Genomic DNA, 27,829 nt, shown 5'->3' on the forward strand with positions numbered 1-27,829 from the left:
CCGCCGGTGCACCGGTACCGGTACCGGTACCAGCGAGGAACCGCCCGCCCGCGAACCGGCACCAGCGAGGAACCGTGCGCCCGCCCCTTCGCGGCACCCGTAGGAGCGCTCGGCGGCCCCGCCCGCCGCCCTCGGGCTTTAATAGCTGGATCCGCTGGCTTGTCCTGTCTCCGGCACTGCTGAAGCACCGCCGAGATGGCGTCCACCAGCCGGTACGGGGGCGGCCTGGGCGCGGGGGGCCCGGAGGAGCGGCGGGAGCGGCTCCGGCATCGCTCCCGTCCGCGGCACGGACAGAAGATGGCCGCGTCGGCCCCGCTGCCGCCTGGGGACTGACCGGCGGCCATCGCCGCCCTTGCCCGGCCCTGGTGCCGCCGTTTCAGCGCGGCTCTCGCGGTGCACGGCACACCGGCCCCTCTCCGGTGTCGTGTCTGTCGGGGCCGTTCCTGGGGCTGCGGGCAGCCGGCCTTCGGGGCGCCCGTTCGTGCGGGCCGGGCCGGCGGCCCCCGGCTGAGCGGTCTCTGAGGGGCCGAGCTCGCCGCCTTTGCGTCTTCGTGTCGCTATTGCGGGGGACAGCGCTCCGAGGAGACGGAGTTTTTGGGGGATTTATGACCTGAGTGCGGGGCTCCTCGTTAGCGGCAGCTGAGTGCGAACGGCGAGCCGGCCCGATTGGCCCCCCGATGGCGGCTCTGGCCGTGCCCTGAGGGCCTGAGGTGGTCCCGAGCTCGTCCCGCCGTCCCTGCGCGGCCCCGGTGGGTCCGTCCCTCCGCCGCCTCGAGCCGGCCCGCAGCTCCCTGGCCCGCAGCTCCCTGGCCCGCCTCCGCCTTTCCGCGGCCGGGAAGCTGCTTCTGGGCTCCCACCCGAAATCCCTACCCGCTCTAGGCAAAAAACTAGACCAGGCGGGTTTCAGACCCTGAATTCTTTTATCCTGGAGACGTACCGAGTTTTTCTAGTCGGAAAGGCCCACGGAGTGACTCTGTAACTCCTGCCAAACCTGTCCTAGGATCTAGGAAGTGCTTCCGAGTAGTCTTGCTGCAACTCGGGAGTTGTTTGCTGAGATGGGCCTTTACACACGTGCCATGCATTTTCCTTCGGTGTAGGCGGCTTGAAATTAAACCCATTGCGAAGCGTACAGTATACATGTATAGATAAACCGAGTTAAACTGGGATAGGAAGACAGATTTTTTTTGCAATGTTTTATGAAGGTAAAGTCTGAAACAAAACACTGTTGGTATTCTTTGAGGCACCTGGATTTTATTTTTTTTTTTTTTTCCTTTTCCTTGGTGTGTCACTGCCTTTTGTGTAATGCCAAATGTCAGATGATTGTGAATGCTTTGTCAACAGTGTTGTCATATGAAACTTCTGGCTGGGAATAGAACGAAAGTAGTTTATAGTGCTTTGAACATAATTTGCATGTGAAGATCTTGTGTTGACATGTGCTTTCTGGAGGTTTTAAAATTATTAGTTACGTTGATTTTAAGTTTTGGTTTCGTGTTGCAGACATTTTTGTGAACAGTCAGTGGGTTAAAATGTTTGGGTTATTTGTATTCTAGACTCAGAAATATCTAAAAAATGAAAATTAAGATGGGAAGTATAGGTTCGGCTGAAGTAATGGCAGAAATAATAGTGGAAAATGGGGTAACTCAGAGTAATTAGATTTGGAAATTTTTTACAATTGAAAGTATTAAAAATTGCTTTTTGGTTTAATCTGATGTAGGTTAGTAGTAATAAATTTTTTGGGATCAGCTTCTATACTCTTGTGCTTTTAAGCTTGAGCAAAACAGCTTTGTGGAATACATGGATCCCAGTTGTGAACACTTTTTACTCCAACTTTGAAATAATTAGTTTTAGTAGAGTTACTGAACAGATGTTAATATGAAGTATTTACTTTGAAAACGTTTGCTTAGAAACAATTGGTTGTTACTTTAGTCAGCAACTGAAAGCTGTTGTATTAAATAATTCTAATGCTTTATGGGAAGCTGTAATTTTTGGAGATCCATGGATATGAGACAGATCTCTGGTATCAGAACTTCATGTCATGTAACTGACTTACGAGCTGTTTACTTTTTGTTAAGATCTCACTATTAATTGCTTAATTTAAAATGGAATTTATTCTTCAAATACTTGGAAATAAACCAGTGTTTGAATTGGGAATTTTCTAAACACACATGTTGTATGTGCACTACCTCCTGAGTTAAGGGCCTGGTAAATAATACTGTTCTTAGTAGGAGGAGTGAAAATGCTTGTTTGGAATGAAGAAATCGCAATTAACTTCTTGTGAAACTTCTTTTAGCAGTAGTTTGTGTGTTACACTGCATGTAATCAAGTCTGTTATTTAAGATTTTTGATGTTTTGATTTGAAGTGATTTTGGTACAAGAAAATTTCAATTTAAGGTGATCTGAAGTCTTGATTATCAAATGTAGTGTTATAGCATTTAAATAAAAAGTGCAGCTCAGGTAATCAAGTTAATATTCTTTAATTTAAATCATTAAATGTGTTATTATTGAAGTATTCTTATCAGCAGGGAACTCTTATACTTTTGCTATGCAGCCTGCTTGTTTAATAGTAATGAATACTTCTCATTTGTTTCTTAGTTTGGATGTACTTCCGAGGGTGACTTGCCCAAATCATCCAGATTCCATTTTAGTGGAGGATTACCGAGCTGGTGATATGATTTGTTCTGAGTGTGGGCTAGTAGTAGGTAAGTAGTTATTAATATTTTTATAAATTACCATGTAACCTAAATGGTGTGTGTAGGTTTGTGCTCTCTTGATGCCCCATTGTGGGTGGTAGATTTGATGGGGTGTTTGTTTATGGCTTTTTTGTGGTGCTTAAGGTTTTTTGTGATTGTCTGTTTGCTAAAAGTTTGCTGTTTTGAATAGCCTGTCTTCTGGGTAACTTCTTGCACTATAAAAGGAATTAAACTCTCTTTAAAGACTGAAAATTTAAAATGTGCTGTAATATGAATTACATATGAATTACTGTCTAGTCCAGTACTCTGTATTTATTCATGATTCTTCCTTCATTCAGGAAAGTATAAGAGATGTTACAAAAGCTCTCTGTGAAATAACCTGCTTCCTGATGCTGTTACACTGTGTCTATTTCCTAATTACTTAAGATCAGACACAGTATCGCATCATGGATGGAGAAGGATACAAAAAGAGGCTCTTTCAGTCTAAAGTTTATTCCTGGTCGATGGTATGGCCGGAAAGAGACCGAGTTTCTCTGGGGAACAGGTAATCAGGAGAGGGGAATGGGAGTGGCCTTGGCTAGCTGCCAATGGGATGAAGACACAGACGGGACAGGGGCCGGAATACCCGACCCCCCAGTGGGTACAAGGACACAGGGGAAGGTCACAGGACCGGAAAGGAAGACAGGAACTGGGGTTTGCAGGAAGGGGGTTACAGGATACCTTGATATAATTTCTTATACCTCAAATACTGAATTACAACATCTCCCCGTTTTTTTGTTTTTTAAGTAGGGGGATGATATTAAACTAATTCTAGTCTGAATTTATTATTTTGCCCACCATTTCTGATAAGCAGGAGAGTTAGATTGTTTTATATTTGCCATCTCTATATGCTTGCCTGTTGAGGTAGAAGAAATTATACCATTAATGGCTTTAAATATTAAATGACGTAGGATACCAAATGCTATCGCTACAAGGAAAAGAATAACAACAAATAACATAATGGTTTTGACTGTGGAAGTCCACCACCCAGAAAACCCCCAGCCCTTGAACAGTTTATTAAGCCAGTCCTTTGTTTCTTGCAGAGCAGCGTGGACATTTAGGAGCTCTTGCAGTCAGGTTCATGCAGCAAAGTCCTTCAAATTCCTGGCATCCCAGGCAGGTGGACACAGGGTCTGTTGCTGCTGCAGTGGACAGGCATATGTTTTCTGAGGGATGATCCACGCTGCTGCCAAACTGTTTAAAGCTAACAGGACACAGGGTTAACTGGAGGGTAGCTTTCTTCTAAAAGGAAAAACAAACAGTTTAAAACATGTTATAAGTCCTTTTCTGCCAGAGGGTATTCCTTTATGAGGTTTTTGTTTCCTTTCCCTCTGCGGCGTCTTCTTTTTGAAGCAGTGGTTACTTGCTTCTCATCTCCTTCTGCTGCGGCTGGAGTTTTGGGAACAAAAGGTTTAACCCACTTTTGGGGAATCCATCGAGGACCTGAGGGGGTTGACACACATGCATAGCCCCTTCCCCAGGTTACTAGCTCATAGGGACCCCTGGTTTCCCATGTTTCTGGATCCCTAATCAAAACAGGTGGATGCTGTGACAATTTAAACTGTTTACTGCTGTTAAAATGACGGACCACAGGAGGTGTCATGGTTTCAAACGAACAATTCAAGAAATTGATTGTGAACAGAGCTTTACAGAGCTTTTGCTGGGGAGACATCCACACAGTTGAACTGTTTTGCCTAGCTAGAACCTGTTTGAGTGTCTGGTGTGTGCGTTCAACCACTGCTTGGCCTGTAGGGGAGTGGGGGATGCCTGTTTTATGTCCCAGTCCCCACTGCTGGACAAATTCCAGGAACTCCTTGGATGTGTACGCTGGTCCATTATCTGTTTTTATTTCCTTAGGGATCCCCAACACTGAGAAGGCTTGCACTAGGTGTTGTTTTACATGTACAGCCTTTTCCCCTGCATGTGCGGATGCATAAACTGCACCTGAATATGTGTCTATACTCACATGAACATATTTGAAGCGTCCAAAACTAGGAATGTGTGTGATGTCTGTCTGCCACACCTCACAGCTGCCTAGGCCCCGGGGATTAACCCCCACACCCAGCGATGGCATGGCCTGGAGCTGGCAGCTGGGACAGGTGGCTACAATAGCCTTGGCCTGGCTCCGTGTTAGCTGGAACTGACGGACCAAACCTGGTGCATTCTGGTGATACTGCTGGTGGCTCAGCTTTGCCTGTTGGAAAATGTCAGGTAGGCGTGCTTTTTCAGCTGGAGCTGCAAGAGTGTCTGCCATCTGGTTCCCTTCTGTGATTTCACCTGGTAGTTCCGTGTGTGACCTCACATGCATTACATAGAAAGGATGTTCTCTGTGTGAAATCAAATAGATTAGTTTTGACAGCAGCCTAAAGAGCTGCTCATTATTGATGTCTTTGAGCACTGCCTGCTCCGCCCTGGACACTACCCCAGCAACATAAGCTGAATCTGTTACCAGGTTGAAAGGCTCTGAAAACTGCTCAAAGGCTCTCACAGCTGCAGCCAGTTCTGCAATCTGGGGTGACCCCTCCACAAACTTAACATCAGCTTCCCAATGCTGAGTCTGAGGATTTCTCCAAGTCATCACCGACTTATGGGAGGCCCCCGATGCATCTGTGAACACTGTGAGTGCCTGAAGCGGTCTCCTGCTCCTCTTTTCACGAGGGATGAGGTGGAATTCCTCATTAAACAACTTATGAGCTGGGCTGTGAACAGATATCTGTCCAGTGTAGCTATCCAGAGATATTTGGAGGCTGGCATTGCTCTGTAACAAATGCTCAAACATTTCTTTTGTTAACCTTTCAGGAGAGTTTTTTCCCTCCATAGAAAGTTTAATTGGCAGGTGAATACATGTGAAGTCAGACCCAGACAGTTCACGCAGCCTCATTCTTGCTTTTTGAATCAACTGAGCCATAAGCTCCTGTGGTTGTGTGATAGTTTTGGATCTTTGGTGGGAGAGGAAGACCCATTCTATGATTAAGAGTGAGTCCTTCTGCCCCTCAATCCACTGAAATATTAACCCATGTAAATGTGGTAGTTTTCCCAAAACAATGAATTTGAAAGGTAGTTCAGGCTGGTAGCGGTGAGCCTGCCTTTTAGACAGGGCTTGCTGTACCTTTTCAATTGCAGCTTTTGCCTCAGGTGTCAGCTCTCTGGGAGACAGTAGCTCCCTCTCCCCTTTCAATAAATTAAAAAGGGGTTGTAAGTCCTCATTAGTGAGGCCTAACCAAGGTCTTACCCAGTTCAATGACCCACACAGAGAGTGAAGATCTGCAAGAGTTTTAGGGTTACAATTAATTTCTAATTTCTGTGGAACAATGGTCCTGGCTGTAATCTGTAGGCCCAAATATCTCCAAGGTGGCATCCTTTGAACCTTGTCTTCCTGTAATTGAAATCCAGCAGAGGTTAAAACTTTAACTACTAGGTCAAGCGTGTGTTGGAGTATGGAATTGTCAGGAGCACACACCAGCACATCATCCATGTAGTGTAGGATTATCGCTTCCCTGCTTTGTGCACGCACAGGAGACAACAATGAAGCTACATACCACTGACAGATAGCAGGACTACACTTCATGCCCTGTGGAAGCACTTTCCAGTGGTATCTCTTCATTGGAGCCTCTCTGTTCAATGATGGTACTGAGAATGCAAACCTGGGAGCATCTTCAGGGTGTAATGGGATTTGGAAAAAACAATCTTTGATGTCTAACACTGCCAATTTCCAGTCTCTAGGTAACGTGCTAGGACTAGGCATCCCAAGTTGAGGAGACCCCATGTCCTGAATTACTTTATTTATTTCCCTAAGGTCATGCAACAATCTCCATTTGTCTTTCCCTGGTTTTTTCACTACAAAGATTGGAGAATTCCAGGGACTAAGTGTTTCTTCTATATGATTTTTTGCCAATTGTTCCTCTACAAGTTTTTCAAGTGCCAGTAATTTTTCCTTTTTGAGCGGCCACTGTGTTGTCCAAATAGGTGTGTCACTTAGCCATGTTAGTTTCTGGACCTGGCAGTCTACAGTGGCCGCTTCCAAAAAATCCTGAGGGGTTTTTGGAATTATCATTTTAACTCCCCACTGTGACATGGAGTCCCTCCCCCACAAGGGACATTTGTAATCAATTACAAACGGACGAACACTGGCCAATTTGCCGTCCGGTCCTTCAATTTGTACCATGCGTTTTGATATTTTTGCCAATTTAACTCCTCCTATACCCTGGAGCTGCCCAGCCACAGGTTGCAATTCCCAATGTGAAGGCCAAAGTTTTTCAGGAATAATGGTCACGTCTGATCCCGTGTCCAGAACACCCTGCACGTGTAGGTGATCTGTTCCATGTGTCATGTTGCATGCTAGAGAAGGTTTTTCCTCCTTTACTGTTTCTGCCCAGTAAACCTCTGGTGACTTATCATCTGCTGTGATGTCTGCTGGAATAGGAAGGGCTTGGGCCAGTACTTGCCCCTCACACAAATAGAAAGGTGCTTGAGAGCAACGGGCTAATATTATAACACTGGATATTTTCCCCTTCATGATCATAGGAGCTATTTCAATTTCTAAAGGTGTGTGTGCTGTGTCTCCCACAACAAAATACTCACTCTCCATGTGGCAAACCGTCATGTCAATTAAGGGGCTTGAGATGTCCACTGTAATGATTGTCCACTCAGGAGATCTGAAATGAAAACCTTTGGTAGTCTGGAGCCTTACACGGCCACAGGACTGCCTGACCTGGTTAAGAGAACATTTAACATTTATATCATCTGTTATCCCCACATTGTCCCTTCCACCCTCCCCCTTTGTTTTTAAGAGAGAGGCTTTTGCTACAGTATAGCCTGCAGAACTTATATCCTGGCGCTCTATGGTGTTTATGGCAGGCCAGCGCCTCAGTTCTAGTTTTTTGGTTCGCTGAGTTTCTTCTGTTTCCTGTTTTGAGGACAGTCCCTAGCAAAATGTCCTTCCTGCTGACACTGGAAACAGGTGATCTTCTTTAGCTGCTGTGATGACATGTGCTGCTTCTTCATCTGTGGTGGTGGAGGTGCTGGAGGCTTAGGAGGTGCTGGACTCGGGTTCCTCTCAGGATTACTGAACAGTTCTGCTTTGCGTGTGCATGCTTCTATCATCTGTGCTAGGCTGGGCTCCGGGTAGAGTGGTAAGCTTGAGATGACTCTGCGACATGCTTGATTGGCGTTCTTCTCTGCTAATTCCTTAATCAGTTCTGCATGCATGGCTGGATTCTGCACCTGGCGTTCCACCTGTGTCTTTAATCGATCTATAAAACTTAAAAAACTCTCAGAAGAATGCTGTTTAATATGAACATAACTAGTAGTTACTTCAGGTGTTGGCAATTTGATAAAGGCCTTTTCAGCTGCATCACTAACCTTATTCAAAATAAATTTAGATAATAACCGAATTTGTTTTTCAGGGCAGTGAATTTCGCCCTCCCCACATAAATGGTCCAATGTAATTTCATTATCATCAGAATCTTTAGAATGCTCAGGGTTTTTGTGAAGCTCTGTTAAAAGACTGCTTAAAGAACGTTTCCAAATATTAAGCCATAATTCATATTCAGCTGGAGTTAGCAAACACATAAAAAGGTCCTTTATATCCTGGGGAACTAATTCATTAGACAAAAGGGTTGTTCTTAGTATCCCTTTAAATATTTCACTTTGCCTCCCAAATTCCCTTTGCACCTTACAAATTTCCTTTTTATCTTGGTATGAGAATGGCTCGTAGCTTCTCCTACCATTCCTTCTACCCACATAACTAACCGGAGCTGTATCAAAGAGTTGAGGAGGGTTAGTCAGCAAGTTAGGGGTTAAGTGGTTCTGTGTCTCTGTCTGCGTTCCTGAAACACGTGCTGCCCCTCCCCCTGTTTCAGCTCTCACGGAGCTACTATTGTTTTCTGTCCCCGTGTTAGAAAGATAGTTACAAGGTGATATAGGAACAGCAGCTTGGAAATATGGGTTTACATAGCTGGGAAGATATGGAGCAGAAACGGGAGTTGGATGCAGGAATGGGTTATTGGAAGAAAAAGGCACATGGTTTGAAGTTAGTACAGATTTTCCCCCTTGCACTGAAGAAAGGTGATTTTCTAAATTAGAATTTTCAGGCGGCAACATTGTATAACTGGGGGGATTGTTAGAATTAGTAGTTTCTTGAGGTATTTCTGATTTCTCTTTTAATTCAGGGACAGAAGATTCCGAATTTAATTGCGTTAAGTGTTGGTGAATATTTAGAAATATAGGCAAAAATAAAGCAGCCGTGGTATCGCCTTTCTGTATTTTAGAAGTTAATAAATTTCCAACATTGTCCCAAAATAAAACTGAAGTGACATCTTGCTTTTCAAATTCTATAACTTCTCGAGACAACAAACTAACAAATTTTTGAATCTGTTTTTTAGAAATTACAAAATCCTGCGCATCTAACATTTCTTTAAGCTGAGAAATAATGCTCTTTTGTTGTGCAGAAAATTTCCCCCCCATTCCGATGTTATAAACACAAATGCACGATTCCTATACTGTTGCAGAAAGTTACAAATTAGCAGTCCGTTGCAAACCCAGGTGTGGGGGTGCTGGGTTTTTGTTACCACACGCGGCTGTCGCTACGGCAGCACCGGGCGGTCCCGGGGAAATCCTCCGAAGGGAATTCCCCGCGCCCGTGCTCACGCCAATAGCCCAACCACGCCGGTGGAGGGGCCGAACACGTAAATGCCGGTGGGATTGCGCAACACCACCCACGTGTTCGCCACTCCACGCGGGAACTGCCGCCGCTGCCCCCGCGGGATACAAACCTCCCCCCGCGAATTTGGGGCTACTCCGTCTAAAACTCCCCCCTCCCTCAGTACCTCGGGGCTAGTTAGGGGTTCCCGCCCCCGAAGGGATTTACCTTCCTCAGACGGAGTGCGGTCTCGCCGTAACTCTGCAAAAGCTCCAATCCAGAACCGGCTCCTCCGAGTTCGCGGAGAAGTTATCCGATTCACCCTCCTATGTTCGGGGCTGGCAAAAACAGCTCCGACCCACAGAGGTAGTTGAACAGCTCAACGGGCCTTTCTTAGCCAAATGGGGTCTAAAACTGAGAGCCCCACGTTTGGGCGCCAACTGATGCGGTTAAACTGTGTCTATTTCCTAATTACTTAAGATCAGACAAAGTATCGCATCATGGATGGAGAAGGATACAAAAAGAGGCTCTTTCAGTCTTAGTTTATTCCTGGGCGATGGTATGGCCGGAAAGAGACCGAGTTTCTCTGGGGAACAGGTAATCAGGAGAGGGGAATGGGAGTGGCCTTGGCTAGCTGCCAATGGGATGAAGACACAGACGGGACAGGGGCCGGAATACCCGACCCCCCCAGTGGGTACAAGGACACAGGGGAAGGTCACAGGACCGGAAAGGAAGACAGGAACTGGGGTTTGCAGGAAGGGGGTTACAGGATACCTTGATATAATTTCTTATACCTCAAATACTGAATTACAACAGCTTCCAAGAAAAAAAGCCGACACAACACAAAACCAAGCCCCAACCTCAGTTTCCCAGTAGCTACAGGTTATCTTCTGCCCTGAAAGATTAATCTTTTTATGGTTTTCAGCATGTGTGTTTATTAATCACTTGTCCCAAGGCTTTAAAGACTATCCTAAGTTTTCCCACTGGAATTTTGTGGAGCTCTTTTACTTGGTTTATGTAGCAGCAACTTCCACAGACTAAACTGTATTTCTAAGTAAAATGGAATCTTTAAAATGAAAGGCCTGTTAGGCATTGTCTTTTGTTTGAATGAGAGAGAGGAAGTTGTCATTGAACCTGCTGCATACACATTTTTGTTTCTTTTCTAGGATGAGCATCCTACGTGCACCTTACTGTCTTTATTTCTTTTATCATGGGAAACTGTCCATGCTTGTATTATGATAATCCTTTAAACTTCATTGATTGCTGTTTATATTTTTTAGGCTATTACGTGAAAAAAATCCTCCTTGAGGGTGCATGTTTGGGTGATTCAATCAGTGGTGCTAAATATTTCAAATTGTTTATATCCCTCTTTCCTAGACTGTGGTGGTTTTGTTTTGCCTTGCTGAATTAAAAAAAAAAAAAAAAAAAAAGCTGAAAGTTAAAGAATTTTTGGTGAAGGTAGTACTAATTTAGCCAAGCAATTAAAATGCCTTTTTATGCAAAAGCAAACTTCTACATAGATGGTTAGAGTAAATATTAAAATATTTAAACTTTAGTACAAGTTTCCTTTGAAATTATGAAACTACTTAAAATCTTTAAAAGAAGGGTTATAACTGTTAAAAAGAAGGACTGGTTTAAATTGCATATGTTCTGCTAAAGGTCAATGAATCAGAATAAATTAATTGGTTAAAAATTCAAATACCCACAGCAGTATTTCCTACTGAAATATGATAGTAAGCTGCTAAGTTACTGCTTAAAAATTGGTTTGGTGCATCTTCAGCTCTTTGCATGGCTGTCAGAGATTGAGCAAAAGCTTAGAAAAGCACATTTTGATTAATAACTTTTAAGATAGTTCTGGTATTGGGAGAAGAGGAAGAGCTTTTTCTTCACAAATGTAATTTTTTGGAGCCTGGAACATGAAGTCTCACTTCATGTACCTTCTGTTACCTAGTCTCAAGGAATTCTTGCCTGAAGAGTTTATCCTCTGGTTTTTCTGAATTAATAGCATTGGTGAATTCTTTAGTTCAAAATGTTAACATTTTCAATGAGCAGGGTCATTAGAATATTAATAGACACTGTTTCTGAATTGAGTTTTTGTGTTTGTAATTGTCTTACTGCAGTTTACTGCCAGCATTACTGATAGGATAAAAAATGTTTTTTAGGTAAGCATTTCTGTGGATTTGTCACCAAAAGGCTTTAATAGTGTTGTGCTGTTTGTTCTCATTCTGTGTTGCATACATTCAGCAATTTAGCTTACCTCTGTGTCCAATTCCTTAGCTAAGGTATCCAGCAGGTAGTTTGGAAAACCAGTTAAATAGGGTGAAGAGCACATGACCAAACAGTAGTGTAAGCACTAAATATTCTCACCTGGTCTGATAAGAAATTTAGAGAGGGTATAAACCAGATCCAATGCTTGATGCCTGTTTTCTGGAGATGCTTGTGAAGTAGGGATGTCTTAAAGGAGTGAAGAGAAGATTTATTTTTCATGTGTTCCAGATGCAGCTTTTCTGTATTTGTTGCAATTCCATGAGACACGCTCCCCTTGAGAGGAACGATTTCATTTCCTGTTTTTACATAGAAAAAAGTTTTGTTTCAGGGCTTGCATGCGTCATGATCACACATGAGCACAGCCCACTGAAATTATATTTTGGGATGAACTAAAAGTTACTGAGATGTTTCAGTGAGGGGAATCATTTAGAACAGTTAACCCCTCCCATGCAAAAATCAATGTACTGTGTAGCCAAAAAAGTGCTAGGGAGGTTTATTTTAAAATACTAATTTTTAGTGTCTGCAGAGCCCTGCTGGTGGAAATAGTAAATGCTGAATTTGTGCTCTTGTTTACTGCTGTAAGGTACATATTGGTATGATTTCACTGGGTTTTTTTTCTTATTTTTTAGTGTGTGTGCCGTTTAGCTATAGGCAGAGTTAATAGTCTTTGACTTAACTAAGAGTATTTGCATTTGATGTTTTTCTTGCTTGCTTTGGTAAAGCACTGAAGTTGCTTATTTATGGAAAGAGTGTAAGAATATTATATGTAGAACTGTGTTGTAGGATAAAATAGATAGTTTTCAGATTTGTAATCAATTTTCTGTGAATAGGAGATTAAATCAGTATTATTATAAATGATCTTGCCTTTATCAAATCTGTAGCTGAAAGGGTAAATCAATAGGAGGTTTTGGGGGAGCAGGAGGCCAGGCCAAGGAGGAGCTGATCTCTTTATCATAGTGAATTCCATATTTTAGGGAGAGCTGTATGTTTGCAAGTACTACTTTGTAAAGGGATTTTTGAGAAATTTTTTTTATCAGTTGTTTTCTACTTACTGGTTTTATTCTTAGTCTTGATAAGATTGCAATTTAAATTATGTCTACAATGCTTGTTTGTTTGGTTTTTTGCACAGTATTTTCCATGTGTTAGAAATAACTGGTGTTTTGCTGTGCAGTATTAAAATAATTTCATCTTGTAATGTCATTGTGACTGAAGTTGGTGTTGAGTGTATTGTTTCAAAATAGTGCTTCATTCTACTAAAACCTCTCATCTGCCTTTTCATTATTACCTTTTGTGAATTAGTTTGTGTTCTGTCTTTTCATGGTAATTATTTCCAACTTGTTAACTTTTCCTTCTGCTAATTGCTTTTTGCTTGAAAGGCACTTGGAGACCTAAATTACAATTATCCATGGAATTTTAATATTAGTCTGGATTGACATGCATTTGAGACTTTACAGCTCTGTCCAGGTTGATTTGCTGCTAGAAGAATTGTGGTTTATTATCCCTACATTTCTGCAGTCATTCTAAGCTATGTGCTACAGTAAGGGTTCATGGGCTGGTAGCAGAGTTCAAGGACAGAGTTCTTTTGGCTTAGTTCTGTGTTCATTTTAAACATTCTTTGTGTCTCATTCAGGGTTGGTGGGGGGGAAAAGCATTCTAGAGGGTTGTTCAAGAACAGAAGGCTAGTTCTTTACAGGCAGATATTTTGCTTACTACCTTATAGGCAGTTAAAAAATCTGGAAATCTGCTAATATGCCAGAAGGGGCAGAAGAAAGCAGAGTGAAAGTGGAAGACAAAGCACTGAATTTTTTTGATGTAGCAGGGTAATGATGTGGATTTCAGAGGAGGATAAGAACAAGTCCAGTGGTATGTACTGCTGTGTAATATCTCAGGTATTAAGAATATCTCGGGGTAGGAATACCTTTCTAAGACATTCCTTAAACTTCTATATAGGTACCTTCATTGAGTGTTGTCTTACTGTGCAGGAGTTAAGCAGGGAGGAATTTATTTTCAGTGTGTAGTAAGAGATTTTCTCGGACTGGTTAGCTCTGTCTGCTTCAGTAGGCAGGTGTGGCTTGGAGGAACAGTGTTCTTGTGTGGATCTTTCCTGGGCAGCTTTCTTTGATAAAGCAGAAGTCTGTCTCCAGCTGGTGAAGATTCTTGGGCACGTATCAACTCATTAAAGCTTTGAATCAGATGACCAATATTCAGACATTTATGCTGTGTTCTGTGTATACATGGGTGTTCAGTTGAAGAGTTGTAGGGAAAAATATTCTGTAGCCTGTGGTCAGCATTAAGGCTGTTAGAAAAATCTGCCTGGGGATTTGTTTGGCTGATACTTCTGGTGAGTTTGGGATCGAAATGGTGCATTGTAAATTCAAGTGTGGTCCCTGAAGAATAGGTAAGATTTGATTGTACTACAGGTTTGTTTATTTTCCTGGCAGTATAATGAGCAAGTAGGAAGGGGTTTCACAATTGCCTCTCAGCTGGCCAGTTCATTGCTCAGGATGTCTGTCCTTAGGGATAAGGTCTGTATAGTGCTATATATTGTATAGCATCTTGGTTTTTTTTTTTCTGAACATCAAAGAAATGTTTTTTTTTCATCTGTTTATAGTATCCAGTAAGAGTGGAAGGTGCTTAAATACTTCTGACTTGGATCCAGTAGAGGGCAGTTACATCCATAGGGAAAGATTTTTTTTAATATTTGGGTGTATGTTCAGGTTTCCTCCTTTCTGCAAGTATTGTCAATTTTTAAAATATGAATTCTTAATTCAAAGTATTGCTTAAAAAAGTAGGCAAAAGTTGTTAGATATGGTTGTGTATTAGCAGACTTTGCATTCTTGGTGTCCAGACTACTAAGAAGTGTAGGACAAAAGTTGGTGCTTGCAAAAAGACTCTTTGCATTCAGAGGAAAGCTAAATATACTGATGCTTAAAGACATTCTAAATAGTTGATTCTTGCATGGGCATTCACAAATACTTTATACAGGAAATTTATAATATGAAGAAAGTAACCCACTTGCCTTTCTCAGCCAGAATTTTAAATAGTCTGTTTTAATTCTAACCCTTTTCAGCATTAAAGTTGTAGAGTGATGCTTCTAGGTGTTCAGCAGTAATGTTTTTATGAGTGGAAACAGACTTCAGATGTTAAAAGTTAGCATCTTTTGTCAGGCTTTGTGAGAAACACTGCTCTTAGCATGAAATTTCCTGGAGGGTGGAGGAGGCCTTCTAGTTAGTGGGTTTTGGCTGTCAACCTAAGGGCTGCTGACCTATTTGAGGGCCACTAATGATTTCATTAGGTGAAGTAATAGATTTTTCTAGTAAGCAACAGTAACATTTTGAATTATCCTATTTAGGGGAGTGGTTCTTCCTTCCTTTCCAGGCTGCAAAGGTGATTAAGCAAATAAGGGCTAGAAACAGTCTGAGCTCCTCTGATGGAAAAAGCCTCAAATTTTGTGATGGAGGGTAGATCAGACACAACATTTTTAATTGAGATTCTGTAGTTTGGAGCATCCTTCACAAGTATTTGAGCTGTTAATCTTTTAAAGGCCTCAAGTCCTGGGGAGGCGTAACTTCAGCTGACCAGACTTGTCCACCTGATCATTTAACTTTTCTATTCTCATTTGCTTCCTCCAAAATTATAATGCAAGCTGATGACTTAGGAAGCCTGTATGTCCTTTTAGATTTGTCATCATTTTGATATGCAGGAAGCTGCTAAGCTTTTGTTCTTGTAGCAGTCATTTGCCTGTGGTGCCATACTGTCTGTTTTAATCCATAGATGCCTTTTGGTACTGGTGTGATGCTGTTGATGTCTGGCAACTACTTAAAATCATCTGTGGTTTTTTTGTTTGCTTGTGGGTTTTTTTATATTTTGTTTAGTATCTGAAAGCCTGCTTTAGTTATTTTAACTGTCTTGTGAATAGACTGGTGTTGCTGGTTGTGATGATAAATTTGTGGTGGTGACAATTCATTGAAAACAAGATAACTTTTACAAAGAATACTAATGTCTTACTAAAGGCTGGAAATTTTGTAGAAAAAACAGTGACTGTAAAATTGTGTTAATTTCTTTTTTTCCCCTCCCCATTAGTTTATTTTTGGGTACCATTTGATACATCTGGTCCTTAATAGAAGTTCTAAAGCTGAAAAGTGGAAAAAAAGATCTTGTGCTACTGTATGGGGCAGTATGTAAGCTAATAAATAGAATGTGGAGTGGATACCTGGAGTATGTGCCTAGCCCTGGGCTTCTGTGCCAGCAAGAGAGAGACTTGCTGGAGCAAGTCCAGCAGAAGGTTGCAAAGGTGATTTAGGGGTTAGGAGAGGCTGAGGGCTGAAGCTTAATCTGGCTCTGTTCAGCCTGGCTCTGTGCAGTTTCACATCTTCATGATTCTCCCCAGTTTATAGTCTGCTCCTTAGTTTTTTCACTGTCGTTTGTGGCAGCACCTCATTACTCTGCTTAATGAGGAGCTGACTGAAACTTAAGTGTAATCCTATATATATATACACATATATTTGTTTAAATTTGGCATTGTAAAATGCTTTTAATTAAAAGTATAATATATGTGCTCACTAGATGGCAGCAGATTCCTTAACTAACTGAGAATGAAACATTCTCTACTAACAGTAGATACTTTGGGACTTCAGAGTGCAAATGAACTTATAATACTGTATTTATGTTAAAATTAAAATGTTAGCTAATAATATGCAGAACTTAATACAATGTACAGCTAACATTAGAGCTCTGAAAAGAACTTAAGAACAAGCCTTCTCAGAAGCTTTCAAGACTGGATATGGAAGATTACATTGCTCATGAATGTCATCATATTTCTTGTTTTGGCTAGACATCTTCAGTTTTAAGCTATCTTGTCTTCTTATAACATAATGCAAAATGCAGAAGGAAAAGAAAATACATATATTTTATGAGGAGCTGCAAGTGAAGTGCAACGTTAAAATAGCTGGTATTATTTCTCTGCAAATATGTAACTGAAAACTCAGGACTTTTTGATTGAAAATATTTTCCTCTGAGAAATGACTTTATTTTTAGGGGACGAGTAAACCTACATAAATTTTGATGTGTAGATGTTTCAAGCTGGGTTTTAAAAACTACTCAAAATTCTACTTTAATTTTTGAGTCTGACCTGAGTTTTCTCTTGCATTTCTGTAGCACATGCTCTTTGCATGTGTCAGTTGTGAAGAAAAGTAACCTTGGCTTGAGGTTTTCTGTTCTGAGTAGCACTTCTGCATTTTACTAAATGAGCTTTTCAGATGATGAGTGACCTGAATCAAGGAAGTTGGCAGTGTGTGTTTGCACTGGAGCCTGTGTTAGGCAGTTAGACTGTATTTTAAACAGAAACTGAATACTGGAAGAGCGGTTTATGAAAAGAAGTGGACCAATGGAGAAAAATTCACCTGTTCAGAAAGATATCAGCCTGGAGATGCATTTCACAAGGATTTGATCCTATAAACTGTTGTTTATATGCTTCAGAGGAAGAAGCTGAGGCGATGAACTCATGTGTTAAAGGAAAATCAAGTGAAGGAGTATCTAATGTAACTGTGTCTAGTGAAGCCCTTTTGTTCAAAAGGACTGCATCAGAAGGAAATAGCCAAGGAATATGTGGCCCCTTATTGAAGTTTTATAGGGTTGCCCAAACCAAGATAATAATGTGAGAAAGCAGAGACAACTGCATAGTGTACTTATTGGGAGCTTTCTTACTCTCATGTTTGATTCTGGGACCCATTTTCCAGCTTGTTTAGGAAGGCCAGTCAGGAGGGTATGACCTAGCAAATTCAGTTTAGAACTTAATCTTAACTCAGGACCAATTTTCAAAGTTTCTTACACTGCTTTTCATAAGACTAAGTTTAGTATTTGAAAGTTTTGCTTTGACCACTTAGGGTGGGGCTTAATTGCATCTATACTAATATCACATTTCCAAAGTGGCTTTTGTGTATTGAAGAATTAAAGATGATAAAAGCCACATTTTGTTTCTTGTTGAATGGGATAATCCAACTGATTACTGTAGCTGACTGTATTTTCCATCTATGGAAACCTGCAGGCTTATTTGTTCTATTTTCATTAATACTTTTAGCTTGTGTTACATTCTTATAGAAGCCTTTTGAAGATGGAGTGTGCTGCCTAGGCCTTCTGTATATTTTTAATGACACTGACAGTGTACAGAAAACCTTTTCTGCTGTAGCAGATTTCTTGGCAAAATGAAGATATTTGCATACTGCATGTTATTTACAGAAAAGCTTTATATTCAGTGATTTGTTCTACTTAATCTTTTCTCACTCTGAAATAGTAGTCTCAGTCTTCTCATCTGTTTGTGATGTGTTTGTCAAAACAGGCAGTGATATAGAAGTTTTTTGTTAAAGCAGGAATGGTTCATAACTCACAAGAGGCAGATCCCTGAGTGAGTCATTTAGGTCATTCCCACTTCTGTGGAAAAATATTACATCATTGCTCTGTACTCAGTGTTCTATTTATACCCTGCCAGAATTTTAAGTACATTTTGCTTTTTTTAGATGCTGTAAACAGTATTGGGGGTTTGTCTAAAAGTAAAGTTACTGCTAGGCCATAGAAGGAGCATTACTGAATCAAATATTTACAGAGAGTCCAGGAGTCAGAGGAGCACACTGTCTGCAAATTTAAGCTTGCCAAGGGTGTGGGGGTTGACCTTTGTAGCAGAAAGAGTAAAAGGCAGCCCAGATCCATTCTACTGTAACCCTGTAATTTTTCATGGTTGATTTTTTTTCTTCTTCTTGTTTTTTATTGGACCAGTAAGTAAAGGTGGAGCCATAGTTATGAGCAGGTCTGACAGATATTGATGAGAACACCTTTAACCTAAAGTTACTCTTTTTTTGTTGTAGCAATTTCTTTTGGTTCATTTGCATCTTTCCATTTCAAGCGTTCTCCTTGCATAATTTTGTGTTAAAAATTGAGTTATTCTGTCAGAATAGATTACCCTTGTATCCCCGAGGGAATTCTGCAGTTGCATCACTCTGTCCACACCTTCTGCATTTTCTCCATCTTCAGATCTTGTGTTACCATTGTTTGCAGAGTGCTTTTTTATGTTTTCACCAGGTTAAATCAGCCTTTGTGATTTCATTCTAAGACTTCCATACTGGAAATTACACAGTCAATGCTACTTTTGTGGCAGACGTTTCTCTCACAACAAACTTAAACATTTGTAAAAGTGAGGATTTTTTCCACAGGTTTAGCTAAGAAGGGTACCAGTTATTCTGAAGTTCCTTCTGGCATCCTGCACAGAGCTGTATTCTCCTTTACTGCAGAACACTAAGAAAAGTGTTGCTTTTGTTCTCTTCTGTGCATGTGTTCTTAAAAATTCTGTAATATTACTCTGGAGGCAACACCTTTGAGATGCAGCTTTTATCAGATCTGTGAATACAGTAAACTGCTGGGTTTGGGGCTGGGATTTGTGTTTTCTTTTGTGTTTCTTTTTTTTCCCCCATAAGTTCCTATTGTTGTGTTTATTGTAGGGCTTTTGCCTGCATCAGAATGTTGGTGAGAATTATTTCTCAAACTGATAACTTGCTGTAGACAAGGTTTGGGTGAGTGTGAGATTGAGAGGGCTGCAAGGAAAGTTGTTTTATTCAGAAAATGTGGTGCTCTTCCTGTTTATTCTGAATCTATACTGAAAGTCTTCAGTTATAGCTGGGTTGATTGTGTTTAAGAAGTAGTAATTGAGTATATATGCTATATATTGATACTGTCCAGCATCATGAAATTGGGCAGGGTCAGAACTGTCTTCAAGAACAAAAATTGAACTGCTGAATGTCATTATGGTGGGTTAGAAGGTACAAAGTTGAGAGTAAAAAGGACCTGGAAATGATGCAAGAGAAGTCATGTACTATACCTTAGTGGAATTGTGCATGATAGATAATTCATAATGCACTGTGAGTCTGTGGCAAACGTGATGGAACTGACTCATCGAGAACAATGAAGAGGCAGTCCTGACTTCAGCTGGAAATTGAGGCCTTGATTCCTTTTGTGTATTGGAAGTGCCATGATGTTCTTCATGGATAACTGTAATCCATAAAGGTGACAGTTCCTGTGTTCTGAATTCTTTAGTCATTTATGTCTTTTGTGCAGCTCTAGTTGCACTTTTTTCCACTTCTTTAACTTGTAGTTTCTGCACATTCTGGTTTGTTGTTCTGCCAGTTACTGTTGTGTTTGGGAATGGCAGCAGACTGCCTCCTTACAGTGCAGAGCTCAGATGCCTGGCTTGGTGTTTGGTGCAGTATTTGAAAGCTGTGTCCATGCAGACTTTGTGTTGCTCTGTGTTCTCAGGTGACCGGGTCATAGACGTGGGGTCAGAGTGGAGAACGTTCAGCAATGACAAAGCAACCAAAGACCCATCTCGAGTTGGGGATACCCAGAATCCGTTGCTGAGTGATGGCGACTTGAGTACGATGATTGGCAAGGTAACACTGCAAATACTACATTTTACTGGGTGTTTTTATGCCAAGTACCAGATTGTTCATCCATAGAGAAACTATACAACATATGTATTTTTTAAGAGATTTTTGCCTGAACTGAACTTGAATGTTTCAACAGTGTATAAAATGTGGCCCTTTCCTGGGGATAGAAGGAAAGGGCCAGCCTTTGCAAAAAAAAAAAAAAAATCAAAAAGTTTGATAACTGAGTAAAACGTACTGGAACTGCCAGGATTGTGTTGGGGAGTGTTGAGGGGCCAGTCAGTCCAACTGTGGGTACTTATTTGCTTAGGGAGGAAATGCAGAAGGTGCATTATTTTCTATGGGAAATTGAGAGTCCCTTTGAGAAACCAGGATGTTTTCTGTACAAGAGTTCCTGTGTTTGTCCTGCTGGTAAGCAGGAGCTCTGGGATGTCAGTTCATTGATGCGAGCTCTGTATCAGGGGCTGCTTTTTTTTCCCAGTTGCTTGGAAGGAAGTGAATGGCTTTTATCAGAAGATGCTGAAGAAATCTCCTGTCAGTGCAGAAAGGGTATGAATTTTGCAGCAAAAATAACTAACTCAAGGAAGTAGTACATCTCTCAGGCAGTCATATGAAGTACCTGCTAGCATTAGGCTGGGGTGTGGATTGACCTAGGCTACACAGTGGTTGAACACTAGATATACACAGCTGTTGAACATGGGTGAAATCAGTGTAGTCTTGAAGAGGATAAGTAGTATCTGACAGAGTACAGAACAACCTTTGTGAATTCCAGAGAATTAAGCCAGGTAAGAGTATTATTTTCTCAGTTAACAGAGGTCCTTAGAATGGCCAGGAGTGGACCCAGTATTTGTGTGCCAGAGATGGCTTTAACCTTTCACAGGGGACAGGACCAGGGCTATTTCTTCTGCTTGAGGTAGGACTGCAGATAATAAAATCTTTACAGCTGACCTGCTCCACCATCCCAAAAACACCCCCATCAGAAAAAACCCTAAAACACAACCTGTGTTGTGGGAAATCCAGAAGAGAAGGACCTTGATAATTCTCAAACTCCTGGGAACTGTAGGTGGAAATGGAGTCTCGGTGAGTTACAACAGTATTGCTTTGTAACAGTAGAGGAAGAGGGTCAGTTCTGCTTCACAGAGTGGTTTGTCTCCTTCTTCTGGGAAGGCAGGAGGTGCTCTGGGGCCCCTTCCTGCGGGGGTGTGTGGTCTGTGTGTTAGCACTAGAGGCTGCTCTGCCCGTGCAAAGGGATTAATTCCTAATTGGTTTTAATGCTTGAGGAACCCATCTGTCTGAGGCAGCAGCTTGCATTGGAACAAAGATTAATTTGCCTGTGAAGAGGAGGGTGAATAGCATAGTTGGCAGTAGTGGAAGTGGTTTGAATTCCACAGGCAGATCTTCAGGATACTGGCACAGAACTGTAGCTCTGAAATTAGATACCGTGTGCTGCAGTTGATCTGATTACAGTACAGATCAATTGGAGGCATGGTGAAGTGTCATGTTAATTGTGACTTGACTGCCAGAAGGTTATAGTTATTTCTAAAATTCTAACATAAAATTAAAGAAAAATAACGGAACAAGCAGCTTTTAGTTTTGCTTTGATACAGGGAACTCTTTTCTATGAGTTTAAAAGCAGACTGTAAGTTTTGTTTCCTATCTTGTGGAAAGTCTTTTGTTGCCTTTGCTAGCTAATTGATTCCTTTTTGTAGTAACTCCAAGAGATTTTATATTGGTTGAATGAAGATCTAATGCAATCTCTTGGCACAGAATTCCTATTCTTTGATCAGATATCTCTGAAGGGAAGCTGGCTGTTAAAGTGCATGGCCTGAATCTGGAAGTGCTATTGATAAGCAATGAGAAGGTATCAGGGGCAGATGAAAAAGAGACAGGATCTATCAGACTGATCCATATGAGCTGATTGTACTGGGCAAGAAGACTGCTGGATCTGGGGGCGTGCGTTGGTGCTGTGGTTAACCATAGATCTGTGGTGTGGGTGATACTGGTCATACTTACACTTTCTGCTGCTGTGGGGAAATACTGGGGTACAAAGCTGTTGAATGTAAACCTGACCTCCACTGAGCCCATTCAGAGTTTGTCACTATTTACTTGACTGCATTTTTTCACTTCAGCTACCTTGAAGGTTGTTTCCAGGATGGTATCCATGAGGTTTCTGTTCTGTCTGAAAGCCAGACAGGTAGAACTCCTGACTCAAAGGCCACAACAGTAAACCACATGATTTATAAAGTCAGTTTCATTTCAGTTAAAACTCTGTAGCTTCTGTCTTTTCCATGAAGGAAAAGGGACTCCAAACATGGTTGTCAAGGGCTGAAATCAACAAAGCATTGTCTCTCAAAGCTCCAGAAGGAAAGTAAATGGTGCATTTAAATAACAAATGCAGGGAGAATTTCTGTGGTTTATGTAAACAATTGAGGTGGAAGAGTGTTTTCCACCCCTTTTATAGCTGTGAGTTGTATGTTGGGCATGGCTCTTGAAGAGGGCTCACATCAGCAGCATAAAATCCTTGTCTAGTTTTACTCCACAGCACCTAATAGATGTGGAGTTTTTAAAATTATTTTTTTGTTCTCCTTAACCAGTGGACCAGGGAAAATCCCTGTGGTGAAGGGGAATCCTTGCTGACTCCAGGACAGAGCAGTATTTCCTGGTAGAGTAGTCTCTGATATAAAGCCTGACTAGACAAGGACCTGGGGACTTGCTGTTGTTTGTGCTCACTCTTCTGGCATCTACAAGAGTTTGAGCTCATGCAGTTCCTGTAAGCAGTTGTGCATAGCACTGGTCTAGAAGGCCACGATAAACACAAATGTAACACCCTGCAGGAACAGAGGTGTGACTGATGGCCAGCAAGGAGCATTTTGACCTGAGATTCCTGTATATGCCAAGGGAAGTTCTGGCATAATTTTTGAATGGAGGGTCTAGTATTGCTCTTTGTGATCTGGAGTTTGTTCTGCTTCACTCTTGATCTTTGTTTGCCTTTACATCTTACTGGGAACCTTTGAACAGTTGGAGGTGTTCATCCAGCCAAGAAAGTAAGATTGTCTTTGGAGCAGCCCTCTACTGTGTTGGTGCCAGGATCGTGTCTGGGTGCTTATTTTGTACTAAAGGATGTTTGATGTAGTAGGAAAGAACCAGGAATGGTTCTGGAATCTGTTGTAGAGACCTGTTGAAGGACTTAGGGAGACTTGTGAGGAGGGTTCTGTGCTGAAGTCCTCGATTGCCACAGTGAATCAAGGTGTGTGAGCACCACAGGTGGTGTCTCAGCAGGGAGGGATCCACTGGGTCTGCTGGAAGTGGGGTGTCGTTGAGGCCTTGGGCATGGGAAGGGGAGCAGTGTAAATGAATGGTCAAGAGCAAGTGTTACTACTGTCAGTCAGAGAACTGTACGAATGTATTGAATGCAGAAGTGCACCTCAGAGATTATAGAGTCTGTGTTAAAATAGAAGGGCAGTTCCCAACAACATGGGTCAGGAATGAAGAAGCTGGGCAGCTCAGAAGAAAAAGGTGGTGCCAGGCCATTCTATCCTTTCTTCACTGTGTCTTTACCCCACTTTGTACAGCCTGGACATCTCGTCTATTGCTGGGTATTCAATTTGAGAACTCAAATTGTGCAAGTGCTTGGCCAGGTTATCAGTCAGTCACAGATCAAGACCTTTATGTTTACTGTTTTGGTGAAATGATAATGTGGTAGTTAGTGTCTGCAGTGGCTTGTTTAAATGACCACATCTGTCTGTAGTGAAAGCTGGATGCCTCATCTCAAGTAAATTGCTTGAAGGTACCAGAAGGAATAAATACTTGCAGATTCAGGAAATACAGGTTTCTACACATGATGGAATTGTAAAGAAGTGGTTTCTACTTGAAAGAACTTGGGGCCCCTTGCATACTGTGACAGTGAACATGTATAGAATGTAGACAATATAAGTAAAAGACATTGCTCTTATGAACTTGCAGGGCAGGTTGTCATCAGTTATCACTCATCTGACATGGCATTATTTGGTTAAGACTTGTTTTGGACTGCTGGCAGATTGAAAACCTTAAACATTTTAGACCCTCTTGGTTAGGCAAATTTGCATATTTAATAGAAGTATGCAATTTTGCACTATCAGTTGTAAGGTATAAACAAAATTGTACCTTGGAAGCTTGTTTTGAAGTTGCCAGGTTGAGTTTGAGGCTCTCACTTCTCTGGAGACCTCAATGCTTTCTTTAAAGAGGCCTATGATTTTCCCATAAAGTCAAAATACATGGATATTTCCATTTTCTGGTTAAGGTTTGCAGCCTCTAGCAGGTGTGGTATCAAGTTGGGTTTGACTGGCTCAATGGTTTGTGTGTTCTCTTTGCCCATGCTTTCACTATGATAGTTATCATTGTAACAACTGGTCTCCAGCTGACCATAACATTGTTTTTCTGGCTCACCTGTCCTTTGCAGCCCAAAGGACACACAAGAGTTGCATAGAATATCATCCTGGACCTCAGCACTGGCGGCAGGAGTATTGAGATGCATACATTGGCTATATATTATCTTTTCCTTTTTGACTCTGTGACTATTCTTACATGAGGGAAGAAAAAGCCCCCTGTAATCTGTGGTCTTTGGGATGCAGTTCACTATTTGAGACTGGTGCAAAGTATAGAACCTGTTGTGTGGAACAGTGCTCAATTGAATGAGTTACTTTCAGTGATGTTTATTTTCACAACTGCTGGAACTGATGCCTTGAATTGAAATGAATTAAATGAAGCTAGAAGATGTTTGCTTTTGAAGTGAGCAGGAAGTTGCTTGTATTATTGATGATACAAATTTTTCTTTTCAGGGCACAGGTGCAGCAAGTTTTGATGAATTTGGGAATTCGAAGTACCAAAATCGCAGAACTATGAGCAGCTCTGATCGTGCGATGATGAATGCTTTTAAAGAGATTACGAACATGGCAGACAGAATCAACCTCCCTAGAAATATAGTTGTAAGTTCATGTCTCCTTTCTTTAAATTGTTCTGGCATTGACTTAGTTAGCATAATATAATGAGCACATGAATTTTTGATATTGCTGCTAATTAAATGGCCTAGAGTTAATTAAATTTCATCTTCTTGCGTTGAAGGATCGAACAAATAATTTATTCAAGCAAGTGTATGAGCAAAAGAGCCTGAAGGGGAGAAGTAATGATGCTATTGCTTCTGCTTGTCTCTACATAGCCTGTAGGCAAGAGGGTGTTCCAAGAACATTTAAAGGTAAGTTTTCAGTGATACAGATTCAATTTTGGTATGAAGGAGAGGTTTAGTTACTGTCACTGTAGGAGATTGTTTTCTTATTCCTGGACTTTTTCAAATTAGTTGTTCTCAGCTGTAGCTCACCTTTGAGGGGAGGGTAGAAGAGTCTGTGGGAATTTGTTGTATTTGTGGAGTAGGCTCTTGGGTTATGGGGGTTTTAGCATTTGAAAGTTACTTTGAGTGTTGGTGAAACAAAAGCCATTGCTTTGATCAGAGGATAGTGGAGACACTTGTAACTGAATTTAATGGAATTTGAGCCAGCAGTTCTGTAGTAAGTTTGTGCAACTTTTCCCTAACAGAGATGCTACTCTCTAGGATTGAGTACCAAATTTCCCTTACTTAAGCGAGGTGTGTTAACTAGTGCCTTATGATAAATCTGCACTGACGGAAGTTTCACAAATGGTCAGAGCTTATTTAGTGATGGTGGCCTCCAGGACATGGGCCTTCTTTGTGGGTCTTAATATATTGAGAAACAAATTTGATTATTTTGGGGGGAGCAAATGCTGTGAAGCCTAAGACTAAATTTATACTCTCTTTTCAGAAATATGTGCAGTGTCCAGGATTTCAAAGAAAGAAATAGGCCGGTGTTTTAAACTTATTTTGAAAGCTCTGGAAACCAGTGTTGATTTGATTACAACTGGAGACTTCATGTCACGATTCTGTTCTAATCTGGGTCTTCCCAAACAAGTGCAAATGGCAGCAACACACATTGCCCGTAAAGCTGTGGAATTGGATTTGGTTCCTGGGAGAAGCCCTATCTCTGTAGCAGCTGCAGCTATTTATATGGCATCACAAGCTTCTTCAGAGAAAAGGACACAAAAAGGTAAGACTTGACTTTTTTTTGGGTTTTCTTTTTTTTTGTGTTTATTTTTAGTTTCTTCTTGAAAGAAAATTCAGTGTTACTGTAAAACTTGGATGAGGTCTCTGCAAACAGTGATAAGCTCCATTCTAACTGCATACAGCAAGGACCAAACCATGATCTCCCAGTCCCCAAAATGAACATTAATTGACTACACTCAATGTAAACTGAGTTCATTTTCTTCTGGTATTAGGAGTTGGATTCTTGAATGCAGTGGACCAGTGCATTCAAATGAGCATATCAGTTTAAGTTTACCTACGTTAATATTTTTTTTGTCCATTTTGCTGCTCTAAAATATTCCAAACACAAACTTGGCAGCAGTTGCAGGGAGCACCTGGGCTTTGGATTATGTTGACTCTTTAATCATTCCTGCAGCCAGGGAATCAGCTGCATTAGTACATGGTCCTTGACTTACCGTGAGCCTGTGGTAAAGATGGAAGGTGTGGGATGGATACATTTGTTATGGATCTGCTGGGGCAGATTCCCTGCTGGTGAAATGTTGAAAACGTAGCAGTTTCTTATTGGAGAGTTCCTTTTGGATAAAGAAGAGTTTTATCTGTCAGGTTGTGGTGTTTTCTTCTGCATTTTTAACTTCTTATGTCCCTGGAGCTTCCATCCTATTGGCACTTTCCTGGGCCTGTGGGTGATCTGGAGCCCAGGAAGTTCAATACCTTCATCTTTGCTGGTTGTGAGCTACTGGATTGCATCTCTTCAGAGTGATTGTTAAAATACAGCTGCCTCCCATGGACACCATCTCTCATGTAGTTCAAGGTTTAAATTCCTAACTTGACTAACTCTTGAATGAAATTTAAATGTCTGTGCATCTCAAACAAATGTTCTCTCAGCTTGTTAGTGCTCTGGTGCCTCTGCCTTATTTCTTGGTGCATTTTAAGGTTAAGATACTTCATGTTTAACTGAAGGTATTGTTTTTTGTCTGACTCATTTTTTGCTTGTTTTTTTGCTTATATTTAATCAAAGCATAAAAATGAAGAGCTAGAAGTTGATGATTTGTTAAAATATTGCTGGTTATAAGTAGAGTTTACAGTAGATGTTTCTAATAATTTTTACACTCTTAGCCCTCTGCCAAGTTGAAATTTTATTCCACGATTTATAGATTAAGTTGAATTGTGGTGCATAAGAAGACAGAGTTATGTATCCAAAATACTAGTGACCACAGTTAAAACCATTTCTAGTAGGCTTTTGGGAGAGGTGCAAGTGAAGTAAGTGTTCAGTGCCTCTTGATAAGTTATGCTTGTTGGTTTTTTGAATACAAATAGCAAAAGCAAAAACTAATCACTTCTCTGCTTTTTGTTGTAGAAATTGGTGATATTGCTGGTGTGGCTGATGTTACGATTAGACAGTCATACAGGCTGATCTATCCTCGAGCTCCAGATCTTTTCCCAGCAGACTTCAAGTTTGATACCCCAGTAGACAAGCTACCACAGCTGTGAGATTGCAGAGGGCTAATTTCTGTTAACCTCCCCCCCCCAAAAAACCCCAACAAAAACAAACTCTTTATTTTTGCCTATAATAAAGGATGTACAAAGTGTTAATATTGGGTCTTCGTGTTGTGGAACTGGAGGATATGGAGATGGAGCATAACTGCTGGAAGGCAGCATAACATTCCAAGGGTAA

The 27,829-nt window shown here is 41.2% G+C and overlaps 1 protein-coding gene across 1 annotated transcript; it reads left to right on the plus strand.

The window, feature by feature from the left end:
* Positions 1 to 27,747, plus strand: GTF2B (general transcription factor IIB). Its single transcript, XM_056497641.1, has 7 exons — positions 1 to 212; positions 2,593 to 2,699; positions 19,939 to 20,072; positions 24,884 to 25,030; positions 25,167 to 25,296; positions 25,877 to 26,158; positions 27,512 to 27,747. Exons 1-7 carry the CDS (start codon positions 196 to 198, stop codon positions 27,643 to 27,645), a joined length of 951 nt encoding a protein of 316 aa, XP_056353616.1. The 5' UTR covers positions 1 to 195; the 3' UTR covers positions 27,646 to 27,747.
* Positions 27,748 to 27,829: the final 82 nt, after the last annotated feature.

The sequence above is a fragment of the Oenanthe melanoleuca genome, chromosome 8 (genome assembly GCF_029582105.1).
Source record: "Oenanthe melanoleuca isolate GR-GAL-2019-014 chromosome 8, OMel1.0, whole genome shotgun sequence".
Lineage (NCBI taxonomy): Eukaryota > Metazoa > Chordata > Aves > Passeriformes > Muscicapidae > Oenanthe > Oenanthe melanoleuca.

What these genes read in the sequence shown, in the direction of transcription:
- GTF2B (XM_056497641.1), top strand. An exon ending in ACCTCCCTAGAAATATAGTT is followed by an intron (nt 25,031 to 25,166) that starts GTAAGTTCATGT and finishes CTTGCGTTGAAG; the next exon opens with GATCGAACAAATAATTTATT. An exon ending in AGAGAAAAGGACACAAAAAG is followed by an intron (nt 26,159 to 27,511) that starts GTAAGACTTGAC and finishes TTTTTGTTGTAG; the next exon opens with AAATTGGTGATATTGCTGGT.